At 37.2% G+C, this 21,447-nt stretch overlaps 2 protein-coding genes across 4 annotated transcripts in view; one reads left to right on the top strand and one right to left on the bottom strand.

The window, feature by feature from the left end:
- Positions 1-14,037, bottom strand: part of mybpc2a (myosin binding protein Ca) — a 40,789-nt gene extending 26,752 nt beyond the window's left edge. Inside the window, exons 1-2 of one of the 2 annotated variants that reach the window (XM_073857298.1) lie at positions 13,849-14,037; positions 8,365-8,598 (exon numbers count right to left, since the gene is read on the bottom strand). In XM_073857298.1, coding sequence (XP_073713399.1) covers positions 8,365-8,386 — 22 coding nt within the window. In that variant the 5' untranslated portion in view covers positions 8,387-8,598; positions 13,849-14,037. The remainder of the gene's footprint in view (positions 1-8,364; positions 8,599-13,848) is intronic. The other variant, XM_073857299.1, reaches the window with a different exon arrangement.
- Positions 14,038-15,352: 1,315 nt separating this feature from the next.
- On the top strand, positions 15,353-19,691 carry emc10 (ER membrane protein complex subunit 10). 2 transcript variants are annotated; one of them, XM_073857303.1, is made up of 8 exons: positions 15,353-15,484; positions 15,617-15,682; positions 15,773-15,886; positions 15,968-16,081; positions 16,822-17,006; positions 18,070-18,163; positions 18,711-18,813; positions 19,404-19,691. In XM_073857303.1, the coding sequence occupies exons 1-7, from the start codon at positions 15,389-15,391 to the stop codon at positions 18,795-18,797; spliced, it is 756 nt and encodes a 251-aa protein (XP_073713404.1). In that variant the 5' UTR covers positions 15,353-15,388; the 3' UTR covers positions 18,798-18,813; positions 19,404-19,691. The 2 variants fall into 2 exon arrangements, with proteins under 2 accessions (XP_073713404.1, XP_073713403.1); XM_073857302.1 differs by lacking the exon at positions 18,711-18,813.
- The last annotated feature ends 1,756 nt before the right edge of the window (positions 19,692-21,447 follow it).

Consider the following 21,447-nt stretch of genomic DNA (forward strand, 5'->3'; position numbering starts at 1 on the left):
CTCTTAAATTACACAGCACTCTATCAAACATAACTATACACAGACAGGATGACATATGTCTGTTCTTTTCTATTCGCTATTTTTGTGAGATACAAATATGGAAGGATCTAAACTGATTATATCATCCATACATTTCAGAGTTAGTTTCTGAAACCCAGAAAAAACCCACTTTTGACAACAGGATGAAATTCAAGCATCAGCACTTGGATCTGTATGGTATATGTGGCTGCACTTAGAATTCGCTCATTTTAGTTACATAAACCTTCAGCGCTTCTCTCAGCATCGCTGACAAATCACTTTTGCTCTCTTTGTTCTGTCAAGAAAACTCGGTGGAACGTTCAGGAAGTTAATCGCATGTGACATTTACTTGACTGTCTGTATCTCCGCCTTTACTGCTGCTCCTGCAGTTTCTGTGACTATGTTACAATAGGAAAAAGCCTTAGATGAATAAAAACAGATGCGATTGAAAGCAATGTAATAGTTAATATAGTGGTTCCCAAACTGGGGGGATACGAGATCGTGCCGGGGGGGGTCCAGTTTTATGACATTTATAAAATACATGACTTTATCGTAAATTCTGTGCAATCCAACCAAAAGAACTACATTGTATCATTTAATATGCTTTTAAATATTACAATTTATTGGGAAATTTTGCACAGGTCAAAAACTGTAAAAACCCGTGAGGTAAACATTCTGCTTTCTATTATAATAAAAAGATTTTTATACATTTAGTGTATGTGAATTTTTTGTGTTTGTGTGTGGAGGGGTGCTAATGTGTGTAGATTTGTTTTATGTCATTCATCTTGGTGGGGGGGGCATGAAAGGCTACACCCTATACAAAGGGGGCGCACTCTGAAAAGTTTTAGAACCATTGAGTTAAAGAGGAAACTAGAATTGCCATATAAACATTTTTCATGCTTAACTTCAGTTAAAACTAAAAAACATGGTTACTATTAATATATAGTTACCACAATTATAGTTGGACATACAGTAGTTGGCTTTGATCCCCATCCAATTTTATTGTCTGGAAGAAAGCATCATTAACATTAGAAAATGGGTTTTTTTTGCATTTCATGAAAGTCATATGCAACAATGACAGTTCACTGAATGAAACAATGACAGAATATACATTTTTGGGCAAACTTTCCCCTAAAAAAATATCTGGTGGATGGGTTAGAATTCATTTTGTCAAGTTTCCCAGTCCCCAAACCCTCACTCTGTGTGGGCTGGAGTAAAATGTCTTTCAGAGATGTTCAGATCAAGGTTCTTTTCACTGATCCAAGAAATTTAATATTGAGTATCTGCCAATACCGAGTCCCAATCTGATACATGTATTTTCATATATTGCTAGTTGCAGACTGCAAGTACAAAAAGGTTATGAAAATCAAATAAATGTATTCAATGTATGACCACTAAATAGCTCTGCACTGCATTAAAGGGGACATATTATGAAAATCTGACTTTTTCATGTTTAAGTGCTATAATTGGGTCCCCAGTGCTTCTATCAACCTAGAAAATGTAAAAAAGATTAACCCAGTAACTTAGTTTTGGTCAACCATTCTCTGCAAGCATCTGAAAAAATAGGTCATTGAAATTTGGCTCCCTCTGTGATGTCAGAAGGGGATAATACCACCCCTTAATCTGCACTATCCAACCACAACCCTGTAATTTAGTGCAGAGATCAGCTCACACCTACAAAGTGGCCATTTTAACATGCTATAATAAATGATCTATATGGTATTTTGAGCTAAAACTTCACTTACGTACTCTGAAGACACCAAATATTTATGTTGCATCTTAAAAAAGTCTTATGAAATGTCCCCTTTAGAAAAAAACTGTAAAAAAAAAAAAACAGAAAAATCCTAGATAGCCTACTTCACTGTAAAAAGTAAAAGTTGGACCTCTTAAAAAATGACTATTAATTTAAGCTTTATCAATTTACAGTTTTCATTTAAAGTAAGACAACATTTTTATTTTTTAGCTGTTACCAATTGAAGTAATGTTTTAAGTTAATCCAACTTTCAACTTTTTACAGTTTGTACTGTTTTTGAACCTATGCATAAATATTAAAGTTTATCAATACATAATAGTTAAACAGTTTATCAATACAGTTAATGGGCTACTACAGAACACTGTAGTGTACATTAACATTAAAAAGTGTAGTAAATACTATTCATATTACAGCATATACCCTAGCAAATAATAAAGTATAGTACAGTGATTTTTAACACAGACCTTTGTTCAAATACTTTCTTAAAAATAAACCCTAAAGGGCGTACGGCAAGTTCACTCTGTGCTATCAGTTACTTAAACTCTCACTTTGTATGAAATGTAGAGTCAAGAAGGCAGATTGTGCCGTTGCTGCAAATGCTACAGGCGCAAAAAAACAGTGCCACAGAGCTGACTGAACGTGCGGTATTTCGACTCGAAATGAACGCAGCTCGGTTGCTAGCGCCTCGCAAAATGCTCGCATTGCAGACATTACATGTGCCTGTTGGACAGCTTCTATCCACACTGCAGACTTTTCAGCAGTGTATTCCAGGCACAACTTGCCGCTCTCTGTTATGACACCTGTGTAACAGCTGACGTAAAATAAATGATCGGGCTTAAAATAAACGATTCCGTTAAGTTTACAAATGCCTTGATTGATAGGTCTATCCCTATATCTATCCATACCAGATCTGGATTAATGTCGACAAATACTCTTCACATTCCATACTGTACACATACAGTATGCTCACGCTGATTTACACTATACAATGTTAAACAAACAGAACCCACTGTTGAAAGATTGTCAGTGTTTAAATATAACTCCTGTTTCAAGAACGTCTACTCAAAGGAAACATTTATTGCTCAGTGAGTGCACTTTTTAATTTTTAAAGGAAAACACCACCGTTTTTCAACATTTTACTATGTTATTACCTCAACTTAGATGAATTAATACATACCTATCTTTTTTCAATGCGTTCACTTTAGTTTGTACAGCACCTCATGAATGTGTTAGCATTTAGCCTAGCCCCATTCCTTCCTATGGCTCCAAACGTATGAATTTAGAACCCATCAAACACTTACATGTTTTCCCTATTTAAAGACTGTCACATGAGTAGTTACACGAGTAAGTATAGTGGCACAAAATAAAACTTTTGTTTGGAGCCATAGGAATGAATGGGGCTAGGCTAAATGCTAACACATTTTTGAAGCGCTGTACAAAGATTAAAAGTGCACGGATTGAAAAAGATAGGTATGTATGTTCATCTAAGTTAAGGTAAGAACATATTGAAAAACGGTGGTGTTTTCCTTTAAGTTAAAGGACAAGTTCGGTATTTTAAACTAAAAGCTCTGTTTTCAGATTGTTTATGATGAAATAGAACGGTTTTAACTGAAATTTCGACATATGTGGCTGCCCTGGGAATTTTTGGTTATTTATTGTATCAGCTCCCACCTCTATAATGGGTGTATAGGTGCACTGGAACAATCCTTCCTAAAATGCATTAAACTTTCGTTTACAAAGACGTGAAACTCACCGAGTGGTCAGGGGTGTTCACTGATATACAGGTTTTATTGTAGTTTTTGCCAACTCCATTGACTTGTATTAGATGTGCTGTGAGGTACGGTATTACTCCGCGCCGGGAACCTTGTTTGTATTTTTGCAATTGGCAAAGGCGGATTATCGCCACCACCTGGGCTGGAGTGTTTATAATTCAAGCTCTCAACGGAAGAATGTACGGGTGTGAGGCGTTTGGAAAAATAGGTCCACAAGTTTACAACGAATGCTAAAACACCTATTGGAAAGCATCTTTTGCAGCGATTTTTGTGTGCGCATATCAAACACCCGAAAATTCTCGGGACAGCCGCATATGTCGAAATTTCAGTCAAAACCGTTCTATTTCATCATAAACAATCTGAAAACAGGGCTTTAAGTGTAAAATACCGAACTTGTCATTTAATCAATTCATTTTAATTTCTTTAAAATGTTTCAAGAATAAGACATTTTAAAAACAACAGCCAAATAAGATACCAAATTTCTAAAGATACACTTACATATTCCAATAAAATTATGTTTTTCCTCAAGCTTCTTTTAACTGGAGACCCAGATTGAAATCAGCTATTTTTAGGATGTTTAGTGATGAAGTATCACTGGCATTAGAAACATTTGGAATGGATACAAGCGCAAGAAGGGTCGTCTACGGATGATGAAGTTTCCCAATTTTATGAGGATGGAGAAAGTGATTCTTTTGGCAGCAAGAGGAAACCCTTTAAGAGAGAGCCAGTGCCAGACATGATGATTTGAGTAATAGACTCTCATCGTAAATATCCCATTTCTCCGCGTATAAACGAAATGGCAGATGAGGACAAACATGGAGATTGGGGTGATAGAAAACGGTGACTACGCAGTAAGAGGGATTTACACCAGTTCACCAGTGGGACGGTTGTAATATCTAATCATGGCTTATGTAGGCAGAGCTTAAAAATAAACTGGTTGCTATGGGTCACACTCTATGTAGCTATAATCAGTTTTTTAGAAATTATTTTATCTGAATATCACTTGATGATGACTGTTGTCAATTCAGTTTTCAACAGCACTCCCACATCTTCACAGACAGCCCTATCAGTTGAGCCAGAGATGATATATCGAGACGGTTATATTGGGTTAAGTAATATTTTGGTAGTGGGACACTGTTTACACCTGTAAATCATCTAACAGGTTAAGCCAAGAATTATTTTAACACTGAAAAATGGGTATCACCTAAACTGAACATAGTTTAAATGACAAATACTTTATTTGTGTTTAAAATATGTTGTAAAGTATAACATATAACATGTCGTACATACATTAGCCTTGCCAGAATTTATGAACTAAAGACAGGCTATCATTATACAGTCAATGCCAAATGCTGTGGCTTATGTGATGCTGTTGACAAGAATTACGGTATGTCCTCGACAGTTATCTCTCTCTCTCTCTCTCTCTCTCTCTCTCTCTCTCTCTCTCTCTCTCTCTCTCTCTCTCTTTCTCTCTCTCTCTGTGTGTGTGTGCATAGCTCAAAAATGGTTAAGATTTATACTGAGGGTGCTAAGGAAGCAGGATATGTTATGCTATGATACAAATGTAGATGATTTAACAGAGATAAACTGAAACAAATTAGCACAGTGGTTGTGATTGTTTGGGTCTTATCGTCTTTAAAATGGATCACAGTCCAGGGCAGGGGTCCTCCATCCTGCTTCTGGATATCTACTTTCCTGCAGAGTTCAGTTCACTCCTAATGAACCAACTAATCAAGGTCATTGGGTTCTTGAATATTTGATGTTTCCCGATTTCCAGGAACAGAATTAAGCACTGCTGGTGTATGGAATATTCAACAGCAGTTATGAACACTGTCATAGTACAATATTAGGTCATGCAGTACATATCCCATTACGGTTAAGTTGGAGGACACGTTCAGACATCTGTGTGTGATCCATCATGAATGAGACACATGCCAAGTAGAACATTGTAATGTTGACGGTATCAGGTCATGCTAGACACTAGCACAGTAAGAAATGACACATTAAATGTCAAGACATGCATCGCCCCCCGTCCCTGCCTGTATGTGTTCAAGGCTTTACTTGGGGACAAATCGACGACACTGCCAAATACTACACTTTACATAAACGGCATAATTGGTACTACTATTCCAAATTCTAATGAACAAAAAAAAAACATCCACGTTCGGATGCATCACTCATCCTGTCACAAGCCATGCATTGCCATACCAGGATAAATGATATGAGATCATGTATGTGCACATTTACTATTATAGTAGGCTACTATCATTATCAAAGAGCAATATGCCGGGTCACACCCATCTCCAGACACATGACCACTGTCAACATGTCCATTTGAAAACCCTACAGACTGCTCAAGGCCAGATGGCTATTCTTGAAGCTGATTATTAAGGAATCGTGCCAGTCACTACAAGTTCAGGAGATCCAGACAGACTTAAACTTGACATGCCTCCATTCACAGTAAAGAAGGTTGTGTGGGGGGGGGGGCAGAATTGGGTAAGTGAGTGTTAAATTTAATCTTTAATGAACTAAATGAGCTAATGAACTAAAAGGAGGTCCTTGTGTGTGGTCCCTACAATGTGAAGATGGGATGTATAAGAAAGATAAATGAGATGAGAGGAGATGAATTGAGACAAGAGGGAAAACGAAGAGGGTAGCAAATGTGAATCAACAGATCACAGTCCAATAAAAGAAGCAAGGCAAGTTATTTGACACTGCTGATGTCATGCTGTCAAACCGGCCTTAACGCTGTTAGACGCTAGCTCGGTTAATGAGGCTGAGTTAGAAGGAAAAACTGAATCATTAGAGAAAGTGAAGACATCGGGTAGGAATGGTCACACAGCTGACACTTGTGTTCAAAGGTCATTCTTAGATAACAACCTGGATACTAAATGTGTCCCTATGGCTTACTACTGATAATATTAAGAGGAGGCCTCATTATTTACCATTTAATAGGTTATATAGAGAAACACCTTATACTGTAAAAAGTGAAAGTGATCAGACGTGATCGTTGCGAATGGCGCGATATGGGCGGCGCGTTTGCCGCAAAGACACGTGCTATTCGCCTCAAACGCGTCTTCGCCCAAGTTGAAAATATTTAACTCGAGCAAAAAATTTGCATGACATTAAGTTGGTGGACATCACAATTTTTGTTGTTTGCACCATAATACTTAAAGGTGCAGTGTGTCATTTTTTAGAAGGATCTCTTGACAGAAATGCTAAATTATATACAAAACTATATTATCAGGGGTGTATAAAGACCTTTTATAATGAACCGTTATGTTTTTATTACTTTAGAATGAGACGCTTTTATCTACATACACAGAGGGTCCCCTTACGTGGAAGTCGCTATTTGTGCCGCCATGTTTCTACAGAAGCCCTAAGCAGACAACATTTTTTTTACTAAGTTGTCTCCGACGATGACATGTTTTTCAAGTGGTGGCTACAGTAGCTTCTCTATGTGTTTCAAAAGCAAGGGGTGAGCAGTGGACTGAGCTGCGCCTTTAATGCACCTTTGTTTGCACCTTTAATTCTGTGTACCTGGAACCTGTTGTACACAAACGGGGACAATTACACTGCTTCATGTTCAAAGAAAAATATTTGGTTATTATATTTATTGGTTCTCGCTAACCCCAAATAGCTGGAAGAAATCTTAAATGCAAGCCAAACCAAAGCTCGGATCTTAGGACGTTAAATGTTCCTACTTTAAGTGAAAATTTAAGATGAAATACTTTTTTAATTTGGTAACAATTTTTTTGGCTTTTTCCACTTAAAGTTTTAGGTGAATTACCAATTAAATTTTTTAAGTTAATCCAACCTTTACTTTTTACAGTGCAAAAGTTTCTTTATTGAGTTTAAAATATGAAGCTTGAACGTCCAAATTGTTTTTTTTCCCAAAACTATTTAGAAAATAGTATTATTTTTCCTGCTATGGAAGACAATGGTGCCCCAGATCTGCTTTGTTGCAAACATTCTTCAAAATATCTTATTTTGTGTTCAGCAGAACAAAACAGTTAAAACAGGTTTGGAATATGATAATATATTTATTTTGGGGTGTATTACTATCCCTTTAATGGTGCAATTATGTCATTAATTTTTAATTTTGCTAAATGAAGAACAGTTTACTTTTTTTTTTTTAAGTATTTGAATAAAGGCTCTTCCGCAAATACCAAATTAATCTGCCACCGATTTATGCAGCTTAATGAGATATCCTCATATATTCACATATATTATTTATAATTTAATTTGGTAAATTGATAATTTTTGTTTGTCCTTTAGGAGCAACCTCAAATATTTTTTTACACAGAATTAATTTGTTATGCATAGAAAAATATTTTATCACTGATTGTAAGACCTAATAATAATTAAATCATTACAAACAAATAGACCTATTTAGTATCTAGGTGTGAAGTATCAGTATGAAGTTACACTGACCCATTTGAATTTACAGCTCTCACTCACTCCAACCTATAAAACTTTATCTTTCACCACCTGTCAGTGCTGGTATGGTATAACCATCTACTTACAATAAGTTATACATTCAGGCCCGTGATTTACATTTAACCACAAAAACTGTATTTCCCTAACAACAAGTGTCAACCAAAGATGTGATTCAAGTTTTGATTGTACAATAGAAATCAGTAAATCAAATTATCAATAAACGAACTTTCTTAACCTCATGGTCAAAAAGGAAAAACAAATGTGGGCTACAGCCGGATAAAGGCAGTCATTTCTATTAATGTCACGTTAGGTAGAAATACGGTAGATTAATATATGCTGTGGTATGAAATGTTTTATCGTAAATAAACAGGAGAGACTTACCTGGTTTCTTTGGTTCAGGCATGGTGCTTTGTCATATGTCGGTCACTCTCGCTTTTCTTTTTACCATACTTTACTCATCTGTCATCCCTTTTATTCACTCCTCCCTCTACAAGCTCGGCCCCGCCATCCTTGAGAAAGAGAGGGGAGGGTGGGTGAGGAAGAAAAGAACGATGCAGGGAGGGAGAGTCGCACAACGGTGTCACTTGAGATCCTATAGGAATCCAACTTCCTTGTCTATACCAAAGAAGAGCAGAGTCAAGATAGAGACCATAATTTAGAGTTCATCTTGTTAAAGGACCAGTGCAAGTTAAAGATAAAATGTTCACATTTTAGGGTGGAGCTGCTTGTCACCTGTGATCTCATTATGGACAGAAAAGACTCTTAAGAGGGTCGCACACCGGACACGCAGCTCAGCGCCCCGCCGTGCTGAAGAAATCAAACACATTGTTTTCTATGAGTATACGCACATCGGCGCCGACAGGTGGCGCTTGTCCGCAGCGCCCAGCTTTGACTCAGGAAGTTGCTCAAATCCCTTTCGTGCCACAGAGCACCACTTACATAGTTTAACATTAAATAACATCATATTTGTCCCAAATCATTAACGATTAACATTGGCTGCTAAGGTATATTTTGCATTTTGAAGTAGACGCTATCTGACGAAGCTCGCGCTATTTAATGTGCACTTCCAGTTTACGATACCTCTGAGTTGTCCTAGACGCGACACAGCACTGAGCTGCGCGTCCAGTGTGCTACCCCCTTTATGCTACATACACACCAAACACGGGGCATCACGTTACTCCCTCTAGATTACTCGCAGGATTTAACCTTATGCGAATTTTTGAATATTTTCAACTTGGGCGAAGACACGTTTGAGGCGAATAGCGTGTGTTTTCGCGGCAAACGTGAAGCCCATATCGCTTCATTTGCATCGCCCCATGCGAGGACGCGTCTGATCGCGTTTTTGCATTGACTTTGTATGTAATAATCGCGCAAATTATTGAACTCGCTTCTGGTGTGAACCTACAAAATATGATTTTTTTGGGGAAGGGAAGGAAATGCTGACTAGAGCCAGTGATCTAGCTGGTGGACCAGCATAGCCCTTCCGTGTCAACTAGCATGGTACATATGGTAAAGCTGGTGGTTCAAATCTTTCTGGTTAAAGGTGCAGTGTGTAAATTTTAGCGGCAACCAGAGGTACGGTTGTGAATTACAACCAACGGCTCAGCCCACGGCTCACCCCTCGCTTTTGAAAAGCATTGAGAAGCTACCGGAAAAACATGTAACTGACAGAGACAACTTAGTAAAAAAAGTTTGTCTGTTAAGGGCTTCCGTAGAAACATGCCAGCACAAAATGGCGACTTCCATCTAAGGGGACCCTCTGTTTATGTAGATAAAAACATCTCATTCTAAGATAATAAAACATAACGGTTCATTATGAAAAGCTCTTTATACATCACTGATAATATAGTTTTGTATATTATTTTGCATTTCTGTCAAGAGAACCTTCTAAAAATTACACATTGCACCTTTAAACACCTGAATCAAAAACATCATATGCTCACGGCTAGCTATGCAGGTCTTTATCGCTTCTGAAATGCCATCGGGGATGTCAGAGGTTAGGTACGTCTGAAAGCTAACCTGCTGACCCTATAGCTCAGTTCTCCTACCATCTTTTTTATTTCAAGACGTTTTACACATTAAGTACTTTAATAAGCTTGAACTTCCAACAAACGCTCCTTTGAACTTTTCATTTGGGAGAGAGAAGACTGTGCTATATATAGTGAGTGGCAGGTGTCAAAGAGAGAAAGGAACAAATGAGAGATATAAGAGACGTGCATACACTCACAACTACATACCCAGACCCTAGAAGCTATATGTACTTCTAGTCCCATAGACTTCTAGACTACAAGCGTTACCTATACTTGAACCTCCTCAAATAGTGTGAAATGGGCCTCACAGACACTTTAACCAATCAATCATTTTTAGTGACAGTTTGATTAATTTTTGACAGTGTTTACACATTTTCCAATAAAAGCAAACTAACACGTGACTAACCTTATAAACTTAGCTAACTGACACTATGTTTAAGATGTAAAACCAATGGAGAACTAGCCCACCAGGCTACACTCCTAAAAATAAAGTTGCTTCACAATGGCATAGAAGAACCATTTTTGGGAGGAACATTTAATAAAGCAAACAGTTTAGAAACAATGTGCAACATTAAAATAAAATGTACATAACATTGTTATATTTGTAAGAACCTCTATAGTTCATACACAATTATATTTATAAACACTAGCTCTAATCCTACCTCTGAAACCAGAAAGCAAAAAACATTTAGATGTTTTAAGAAGGTGTCTAGTTGCATTTCATTAATGTTTTTGTGTGTATAAATGTTCAAAACATTTTGCCTTAACAAAGTAAAATATCAAACATTGAAACCTGCACACACGTAAAAGAAACACATATTCGGTGAAAACTGATATACTGATGACAACAGCAAAGTAACAAGATACAAACTTTTATGATGTGTTAACTTATATATAACTATACAACCAAACAGACTACAACTACAACTTAATCGCAAAATATCAAAGCACGAGTCTTATGACACACACATGCCTTTATAGTAGAGAAATGTCTAATTATAGTATTGAAGGCATGTGTGGCTACACTATTGTCTGATCTTGTGCTGACAGAAAGCAAAGACTGAATGGAATAAATACATATTAATTTCAAAGAAAGAATGTCTTGGAAATCACATGAGGGGTCACGGAGAACCCTAGCCCTCCTGCTGAAATGATCTACCGGTACTAATCATACAGGCGGAGATGTGTTTAGTTAGGGCATGCCGATACTCTACACCGTATCACTTACCTCACTGACATATGATCAATGTAATGAAACATGTGTGCGGGTGTGTTTGTGTGTGTTGGTTTTGTATTGCTTTAGATCTTCATGGCAGTTTGTAGGTCCCCAGGTGCTTTACTGTGTGGAGCAGTACAGTATTGATTACGGATGGTTGTAGAGATAATCATCGACTTTATTGAACAATAGAAATTGAATAAAAAGTAATCTGGGAACCAGAAGAATTGTGGGATTGTAATTGATTGTAATCGATTTTAGCCACTGATCAACCCGTGGCAGTGATGGTCCATTCTGCTAATGTTTTTTTAGGAGTTAATATCCTATTGGCATTTAAGAATAAATTTCCCACAAGAATAAAACATAAAAGGCTACTGCTCTGGGACAATTAATCAGCATCACAGTTGTTATCTGAAAGTTAAACTTTTTTTTTATTGTCAGATTAATTAAAGTCACTGTCAAATGAGAAAAGAATGATTAAGCAGTTTGGTAACAAATTATGCCTAAATTTTGTGTTTTTTTCTAATGGGCATACTGTTGTTTTCACAGCGTTGGTGCAGTTGTTAAAGGAACACATCCAGATTTTGGGAATTTGGCTTATTCACCGTATCCCCAGAGTTAGATAAGTCCATACATACCTTTCTCATCTCCGTGCGTGCTGTAACTCTGTCTGACGCAGCCCCCGCTAGCTTAGCTTAGCTTAGCACAAAGACTGAAAGTGAATGGCTTCAGCTAGCATACTGCTCCCAATAAGTGACAAAATAACGCCAACATTTTCCTATTTATGTGTTGTGATTTGTATAGTCACACCGTCTACAAATAACATGGTCATATGAAACACAGCCTTTTTTAACAGTATATATACTGGGAACTATATTCTCAGAAGGCGAAGCACTGCTACTTGGGCAGAGTGATTTGCACAACTCTGACCGAACTCTTTGTTCCTCATCAGGGGCTTCACGGGTGCTGCGAGCAAATCACTCCTCCCAGTAGCAGTGGTTCGCCTTCTGAGAATATAGTTCCCAGTATGTATACTGTTAAAAGAAACTTATTGACTCAAAAAGTTGGTGTGGGGAACATAAAAATTTGACCTTTCTGGAAAGTTTAAAAACACCCTCATAGAGGGCCACAATGATGGCGTATTTCTGTAGGCCAACCCGGAAGTCAGTGGGACACTGGTTCTCTCTAAAAAGTCCATTCATTTTTCCCATAGACTTTCGCATTATCTAAATTTAGATATTTATTTGTTTACATTTATCTAAAATTAGTCTAAATTTGTTTTTGTTCTTTATTTCTGTAACACATTTAGACTTTCATCTGTGAAGATTATGTTGGACAAAACCACGTGTAAGTGTCATAAACTTTTGTTAAGCACAGTTTTTATTTTTTTTGCAATAATTCAAAAGTCTATTGGAAAAATGAATGGGCTTTTTAGCAGGGAAACCAGTGTCCTGCCAACTTATGGGGGTTGGCCTACAAAAATACGTATTAAACACGTATTTATAACGATTTCTTCGGGCTCCGGAAACATTTTAAAAGAACACAAAGAATGGCCTGCTCAGCTACCGTAGTTGCAACTCTTGCTTCATTAGAACAGTTGCTGCGTCCGAAACTGCCTACTTCCATACTATATAGTACACGAAAAGCAATAGGCGAGGCGAGTAGTATGTCCAAATACAATGTATTCAAAAAACAGTACGCAAAAAGTACCTGGAAGACCTACTACTTCCGGTTAGATTTTGCATTGTGCATACGATGGACACTTCACTATCCCAGAAGAGGCATGCGGCTGTTTTCGCGCTGCAATGACATGACGTGATGATGGCGTATGTCACGTGATGTAGCAACATGGCGGATGTAGTACGTCCGAATCTCATTCATACTACCAGGATTCATACTTTACAGTACAGTTTTAACGGCAAGTAGGTACTTCATCTCATTCAGTACCTACTGTACAGTATGCGGTTTCGGACGCAGCCAGTGTGTTCAACGCCTTACTGTTTCTGTTTAAAAAACGTTGTGCAACGTTTTGTCGGGGCTGAACGCAGCCCTGCTTCTGAAATGAAATAAGGAAGGGCTGGATTTTAATTTGTCCATCGAGATGACTAGATCTGGATAATTTGAAGTAGGGTTGTGTTGCTAATTGCAGTGATCTTCTCCCGGACCCCGCCCACCTGCCATACCATATGACCGGAAGTAAAGAGATGTTTTGAGGAGGGGAGGAGATTTGCGTTTTTGATTAAAGATTACGAGGGCACATTAATTTTTTAAAAAATAATGAAGCTCACAGATTTTAAAAAAAAATTTTCACAATATTCTAAAACAAATGACAGTTTATTCATTTTATTTTCATGGCGACTTTAAAGAAACATAAATAGACCCGGCCGTAATTAAATGTTTACATTATATAACGTAAAAGTTATCATACAAAATTAAAAACATAAGTTGAGTCTAAAGAAAGAAAAATATATTATTGCACATTTGAGTTTACTATTTGACTTTAGTCATTAAAAATAGCGCCTGTGCTATCACGTGTTACTAAACCATCCAGTCAAGCGTTCAACTCTTGCAAGAACATAATATCATTCATGCATTCGATTAATATAAAGAGATACTAACCTGTAACGCTGACAATGTAGACAGGTTCATCCACTGGGCGTTCATGTAAACTAAAGTTGGCCTGTGGATGTCGTTTGGAAAACTATAAGTTTCATTATTTAAACATGATTACTAATACAGCATCATGAGTGCTAAATATTAATCATTTTGAAGAAAACTGGGCCGCAGATTCAGGAGTCAAGTCAATATATCTCCATTTGCATATCCTTAATTGCTGTGTGGGAAATTCTGTCATTTGTTTTCTCAACAATGTAGCGAACAGCGGCTCCTGCTGGTTCAGGATTTATGTTGCATAAATTCAAGTGTAATTTTAACTATTAAACAGACGGTGGCGGTAAATACCTGAAATCCTGTTCGATACTGTTGTGGGTTAAATTACCCAATTTTCCTCGTTTTATAATTAAAATGTATTTAGGCTGATGTGTCTTTGAAGACAGAAATGTATAATAGCGATGAAAAAGCCATGTGGGCAATTCTCTGTCATTTAATTACATTTCAAAACAGTGTAAACAGCGGCTCCTACTGGTTAGTAATCATGTTGCATAAAATTTAGGTGTAGTTTCAACTCTTAAGCAGAGGGAGGCGGTAAATGTTTGTTTTCTAACTTCTTTATTTCTGTTTAAATAACCAAATTCTTATCGATTTTTATAAATAAAATGTATTCATATAGATGTATTTAAAATATATACATTTTGATTAATGTATCACATAAGGCTTGAGAGTGAAATCAATAAATTTAAAAAGTAATGTATTCATTAAATCCAATAAGTTCAATAAAAAAAAGGAATTTAACGAAATACGCAAAAGACTGAGTCCCGCTGTATTACCCAGGCTGCACTGCAGTGTCTATTCACAGGCGCGATCCCACTACTGATCGGCACGGGGGCTTTGACCTGCTCCGTTTCCGACCTGGGCCGGTGCACCCCTCCTTAGACGACCTGGTAGTCCCGGGCTCCCCCAGGAGCACCATATCGATACCGAACTTAGTGCGGACACCCGATCGGCATAGTCCACTGCAGCCCAGAACCCCTGAGCTCAAACGATCCGCCAGCCTCAGCCTCCCAGTAGCTTGGATTACAGGCACACGCCACTGTGCCCGGCGAAAAACCGAGAGATCTAAACAGCTCTTCAATGTGACTGTGTTTCATATTAAGAGTGCCCTCTAGTGTTCAACAGAGCAAACGTTCACTTTGATTGATAAAGAGAAACGAATTCTTTTTATTTTATTTATATTTTAGGAAAGTTATATGTGTGATTATTAGAGATGCTGGCATAACCAGTTTTAGAGACAAAACAACATCGGTTTGATTAAACAAACACTGAAGACCTTTAATGTGAAGTCTTGATTTAATGTAACTGAAATACATAGTAATTAAAACGCATAATGTCTGAAAATAAAACGGAGACACACTAGAATGAGATGAAAGAAAAATTGAATTTCTGCTTAAATTGTTTCAATGATTATTTTAAACGTTTTTATGACTTTTGTTTTGAAAACTTGTAGTTCCGGTAAAAGGAGTCTCTCAAGGCTCGCGACAAAATGGCGACAATGACAGCCTTGACTGCTATTCTGTCCGTTCTTTCTACTATAACGCTATTATGTACACAGTTTGGCGAATGCAACAATGGTCGAAGGGTGAGTTATGTATTTGACATACCTTATAGTAATGTAATATGTGTTTCGCTGGAGCTTTTGCATGCTAACCTGCTAGTATGTAACAGTTAGCTGATACTGTTACAATGGATACTGAGTGATTGTGTCTGTCAGTCAGGAGATGGTGTGGACACAGAGTTTAGCGGATTTTCTGTGCCACTCGAGCACTCCTTTGAAGTGGATGAGTATTAGGACAGTCTGAGTTACATTCTCTATAAAAATGTGTTTATCTGATTATGCATATCACTCACTATACATATATGTACATTAGATGATGTCCCCAGATTTCGCCTTCGTGGTGCTCTACAGTTCAGGGGTGGAAGAGAGAGCACTGTGCATCTCTCGCAAAACCAGCTCTCTGAGAAAGATATGAATACACTGAAGGTAAAAATACAAGTCTGTTTAAGAGGCACGTATATATATTAAAGTTTATATCTGTACACTGATCTAATAAATGTCTTTCAGGATGTGGCAGCAGTTGATGGCTTATACAGGATCCGAGTCCCTAGAGTAAATCTGCAGGCAGACCGGCAGACAGAGAAACAATCTGATGGTTACCTTACTGCATTCGTCAGAGCTGTAAGTTTAAACGTGACCCCCTGTCAAACAAAGCCATTCGATGGCTTTAACACTGTATCTTAGTAAGGTCATGTCAAAGACAAATCAATGATTGAAATCAAATTGTGATGCTTCTAATTTCAGAATTCGATTATGGGAGTTAAACCTTGATTTCTCAGACAGGGCCACATTGTATCTCAATCTTAATAGGAATATGTCAGGATGATTGACTAGTCCTTCAGCAACTATCTTACTGGAGAGGGTTTTAGTGTGCACATTCAAGTGTGTTCTGCCTGAAACCCTACAAACAATCTTATTTTGAACACATGTTGTGCTTAAATATTTAATAAATATAGGTATCTGGGATAAATGCTTGAAAAGAAGCTCTCAATACTCACACACACATTTTTACTAAAAGGAGAAAAGTGTTCATCTTGTCAAAATCCACTCTCTGTTAAACATATTCTACTGGATGGATTCTAATACTTTTACATTTTATTCTGTTATGTATTCTACTTTATAAAGGTCTTTACCCAAGTTAATCCAATTAATTTTAGTTTTAAAGTTTTTATTTCTTTGTAGTTTAGTTTTTGAAAAGCTAAACCTGGCTCCCCCTGCTAACCTTTTCCTAGAAGCTGGAATCGCATTAAAAGAGAACGAAAAAATACTTAGTTTTGTATGTCCGTACTTTACCAAATGTGTATGATTGCTATTAGCATAATTGTCTATATTCATTGTGTCTCTTTTCCTTTCTTTCAAAGTGTTCATTAGTGGAGTCCCATCTCAGTGATGTCATCACTCTTCACACTGATGTCAGCGGATATGTTATCGGTATTTCCATAGTGACAGTCCCCGGCTCATGTCGTGGGATAGAGGTGGAAGATGAAGTTGACCTGGAAGTCTTTAACACAACTATAAGCGTTGTGGCACCAGTCAATGCACCTGGGTAAGTGCACACACACACCTACATTTATACTCATGTTACTTAGTATTTCTTAAAGTAAATGAAAATTAGGAATGCACCGACAGGAAAATTCTTGGCCGAAGCCGAATACCGAACAACCACATTTTTTTTCTAATTATTTTGCCAATTTTCTCACCATTGCACAAGTTACATTTTCAGAATGTCCTTTTACTTATTTCACATTGTTTAACAATAATAATGTTTAACATTCCAGCAGTCATTATATGGTCTTTTACACCTGGTCACTTCTCTGATCAGATAGCTATAGATAGACTAAACGGATTTTAATCCGAACTTCTATTCTTGCGCAAAATGCAAATAACCTATTCATTGCAGTGGACGCGCATCTGCGTGCACAGTCAGGCACGATCAAAGGGAGAGAGAGACAGTGGCAAGATTGACAGAAGAGGACAGAGGAAAAAGTGGTCTAACAAAAAACTTATTGTTAATAAACGTTTTTTTTTCTCGTTTAATATATTGTTTGTCATTGTAGGACTTTACTGGTTCTAGGAGGTTTTTATTACATACTGCTGACACTCTTCATTGACATGAGATGAAGACCTAATGTCTCTCGTTCTCTGTGCGTGTGCATTCAGCAGACAAATACCCAGGATCACCACCGTGTCTTTCTCATACGCTGCATGTGTTTAGAATGTCTTAAATGATAAATGAAACTTGTAGTGCTTTATGTTTTTGCATCTTTCTCATACACATTAAAATGTTTACCAACATGTTTGCTGCATTTGTGCGTCTCTCACTCTGCGCTGGCTGGGTACTATTTGATCGCGCCATCAAAGACCTCATTGTTCTGTAAAATTTATTCGGCCTTTTATTTTGTTGCTATTTTCGGCCAAATAATTTTGGTTGCCAAACATTCGGTGCATCCCTAATGAAAATATTTATTAAATAGATAGTGCCAAGCATATACACTTTGAGCATGATCATTAATGTGAACATTGAACCCTTAACTTGCTTGTGGGTGCATGCCCACCCACCCACCTTTGTTATAAGCTTGTATGTGTATGAAATGTGTTTGTTTCTTTAGACCTGAAACGGCACCTTTCATTGAGAGGATGGAACAGGAAATGGAAAAGAAAGGAAAAAACCCACAAGAGCAGAAATCTTTCTTTGCTAAATATGTGAGTATTTCTGTTTTTGCCTTGACTATTGACAAAGTTTCAGTTTGCATTACTGTAACAGATGAGTTCACTCACTCATTAATAATTTGTTAAACAAAATAACATGGATAATTTCCCTTCTATGTAGTTAGAAAAGATGTTATATGTCTCATCCATTTCACTTTCCTGAATGGAATAACACTTTTTCAAACATCCTTTATTCCCGCTACTAGTTCTTTGCTGTCTTGTTTGTATTAGTGTATTTATTCTTTGCCTACTTGTTTGTTTGTTTGTTTAACAGTAGTGGACTGCAGTTCCCCAGATGACCACTCCTGAGTGGTCTTGGGTGTTTGTTTGGTGCCATTTGTTTATTTGCTGCTTTTCTCCAACTTCCTGGTTTATGCCGTCCCGAGTGTCAAATCTTGCGTTGCTGCAGTCCCTGAGTTACTAGTACTAATGTCCCGGTTTTACCCTTTCTTAATTCTACAGCAGCGTGTCGTGGTTGGCTTTTCTGTGTTCACTATGCTGTGTCTGTGTTGACTTTGTGCTGGTCTGTGCTGTGTTCCAGTGGTATTTGATTCTGGGAGGTGCAGTGTTCCTCATGGCCACCAATTCAGCACAAACCCCACCAGGGGGCGCCAGAGAGCAGAGCTGATTTCCATTCATTTCAAGTACTGAAATCTCATTTTAGCCTACTTGGTTACTCTGTCACTCCAGCTGCATTTCTTTCATTGTGTGTGGGGGTATTTTTGGGCCTGTACACGCACCCACAAGTCCTCTTATCCTTCCTCTGTTTCAACTTAGTGTTTAGTTGTCTGTGTGTGTTTTTGGTTTATGTAATGTTTTCTGCTGGGTCATGACCAAATCAGTGGTGTATTGATGTAAATAGAGTTGGAAGATTCTTTAGGATTTACAATCAGGTCGGGTGATGCGATTCTCAAGCTGGTGATCAGAGCTCATCTATACATAGATTCATGTTCTTGACCCACAGTGCCTGTTTTACTTTTATGTGTTTTTCTGTCTCATTTCTCCTGATTCCCCATTCCCTGTGGAAAGTTATTTGTAAAGGAACAGCAAATGGTGGAGGTGGAAAAATGGAGAGTGAGGAATGATGAAACTGAAAATGATTTGCCAGATAAATTTCATCATCTGTGATTGCCCTGCACCACATCACTGGCACAAGGAATCCTCATTTAAATGCATTTTAAACTGACAGACACAAATGTTAAAATCCTCTTTTGTTTTGCTCTTTTATTATCAGTGGATGTATATCGTCCCGCTTGTTCTTTTCCTGATGATGTCCGGAGCTCAGGATCAGTCTGGAGGCGGAGCCGGAGGAGGTGCAGCCAATGGTGGAGGGCGATAATTTCCACAGCAACCAATACTCATGTGATGTACATAATAATTTAAAAATAACACGCGTACATGCAGAAACGAAGGATTGTTTTTTAGAGAAATATTGTTAACTTATAACTGCATTCTTGGATTTCATTTGTACTACTGATTTAATAAAACATTTGATGACTATTTAAAGTTATCACTACAGTTATTTACTGCATTATTTATTGGAGTGAACTGATACCATTCATATTATACTGCATCATGGGACCTCAATGGTAACAGGATGGAGAGCTTTGTGATTTTATGACAGTTGATTAACATTCAAGCTTGTATGTAGCTCTTGTTTTCTCTCTTCGTGCCATTCGGGATGCTTTATTTTTGTGAATTTTTTTCGATACATTACAGTCATCTGCTGTAAGTCAAAAATCACACCTTTGCCATAAATTTGTTGGGTCACACTTTATTTTATGTTGTCACTGTTACAGTGTAATTATACATTTAAGTAGTAAGTAATAATGATTAATAACATGTACTTACTATAGGGTTGGGGTTAGGATTAAGGTTTGGTTAAGTGTTAGTTGCATGTAATTATGCATAATTAACTGTTATTACAAAAATAATTACATGTAGCATGTGTAACAAAGACACCGTAAAATAAAGTGTTACCATTTGTTGTTTGCTTTTTGTCAGTGTACTTTAATCCAACTGAATTGGATTTAAAGTCACAATGAAATTGAAATGAAAAACGATATATATATTTTTTTTTAATATTGTGGTATTATTAACAAATTAAATTATATGTGAGCTTCATTATTTTTTAAAAAATTTGTGTGGGCTCATAATCTTTAATCAAAAATGCAAATCCCCCCCTCTTCAAAACGATCTCTCTTCACTTCCGGTCATAAGTATGGCAGGTGGGCGGGGTCCGGGAGAAGATCGCAGCGATTAGCAATTAGCAACACGACCCAACTTCAAACGATCCAATCAGATCTCGATGGACAAATTCAAATCCAGCCCTGCCTTATTTCATCTCAAAAGCCGTTTCATTCGGATATACGTCACCACGGGGAAAATAAGGCAATCGCTACTTCCGTCTCATGGCGACTTTAAAGAAATGTTGACTCTAATGACAGTATGACAATGTGTGGCATTCTGAATTATTTGTACTAATATTTTATAGATATTTGTGCAAATATCAACAGAATATAAGGTTTAAGTAGATAATTCACAAATTTGTATTCAAACTTATTGCAACTTTGCTACATTTTTAGCTTCTTCACAATCATTTTAAATCCTTGCATCACAAGTCTGTTACTGTAAAAAATGTTGGTTTTAAAGGTGCTGTAGAATGTAAAACTGTATTTACCTAGGCATAGATGAATAGGCCTACATGATAATTTCATATTGTGAGCCTCAAACACGATTGTTTTCTCATTTTTATGTAAGGCCAATCTCAACATCACAATAATCGTGATGCTACAGTCGAGATGTACGCCCAAGCATTAAATTACACATAAAATTGCTAGTTAATGCTATATGCTAGCATTTAGGCCAGGGGTCTCCAACCTTTTTATGAGCGAGGGCTACCAGAATGGATAAAACAATCTGGAGGGCTACTTTTTGATATAGTCTACTTAAAACTTTTTTGTTTTACCTGTTTATTTTATTTTATTTGACTTGTTTATATGTTTTAGTATTGTTTAAAATTGTAACATACGTAAACCAAGCCAAGCTAATATAAAAAAATATGTAATGAATAAATATTACAGTTGAGACTATTAATAGAATGTGCTTTGGCGGGCACCTCACAGACTCTGTGCGGGCTACCTGGTGCCCGCGGGCACCACGTTGGTGACCCCTGATTTAGGCTAAAGTTCTACTATTGACATTACAGTTATTTTTGCAGGTCCAAAACACAAACTTACTACTCAGAAATATTCATTAACAATCTCCAAACAATTAAA

This window comes from Misgurnus anguillicaudatus, chromosome 19, assembly GCF_027580225.2.
Source record: "Misgurnus anguillicaudatus chromosome 19, ASM2758022v2, whole genome shotgun sequence".
NCBI lineage: Eukaryota > Metazoa > Chordata > Actinopteri > Cypriniformes > Cobitidae > Misgurnus > Misgurnus anguillicaudatus.

Excerpts from the sequence above, each read along its gene's own strand:
- emc10 (XM_073857302.1), top strand. The coding sequence starts at position 15,389 with ATGGCGACAATGACAGCCTTGACTGCTATTCTGTCCGTTCTTTCTACT. Across the intron at positions 15,683-15,772 it reads TCGAGCACTCCTTTGAAGTG|GATGATGTCCCCAGATTTCG; the intron begins GATGAGTATTAG and ends ATATGTACATTA. Across the intron at positions 18,164-19,403 it reads AATCTTTCTTTGCTAAATAT|TGGATGTATATCGTCCCGCT; the intron begins GTGAGTATTTCT and ends TTTTATTATCAG.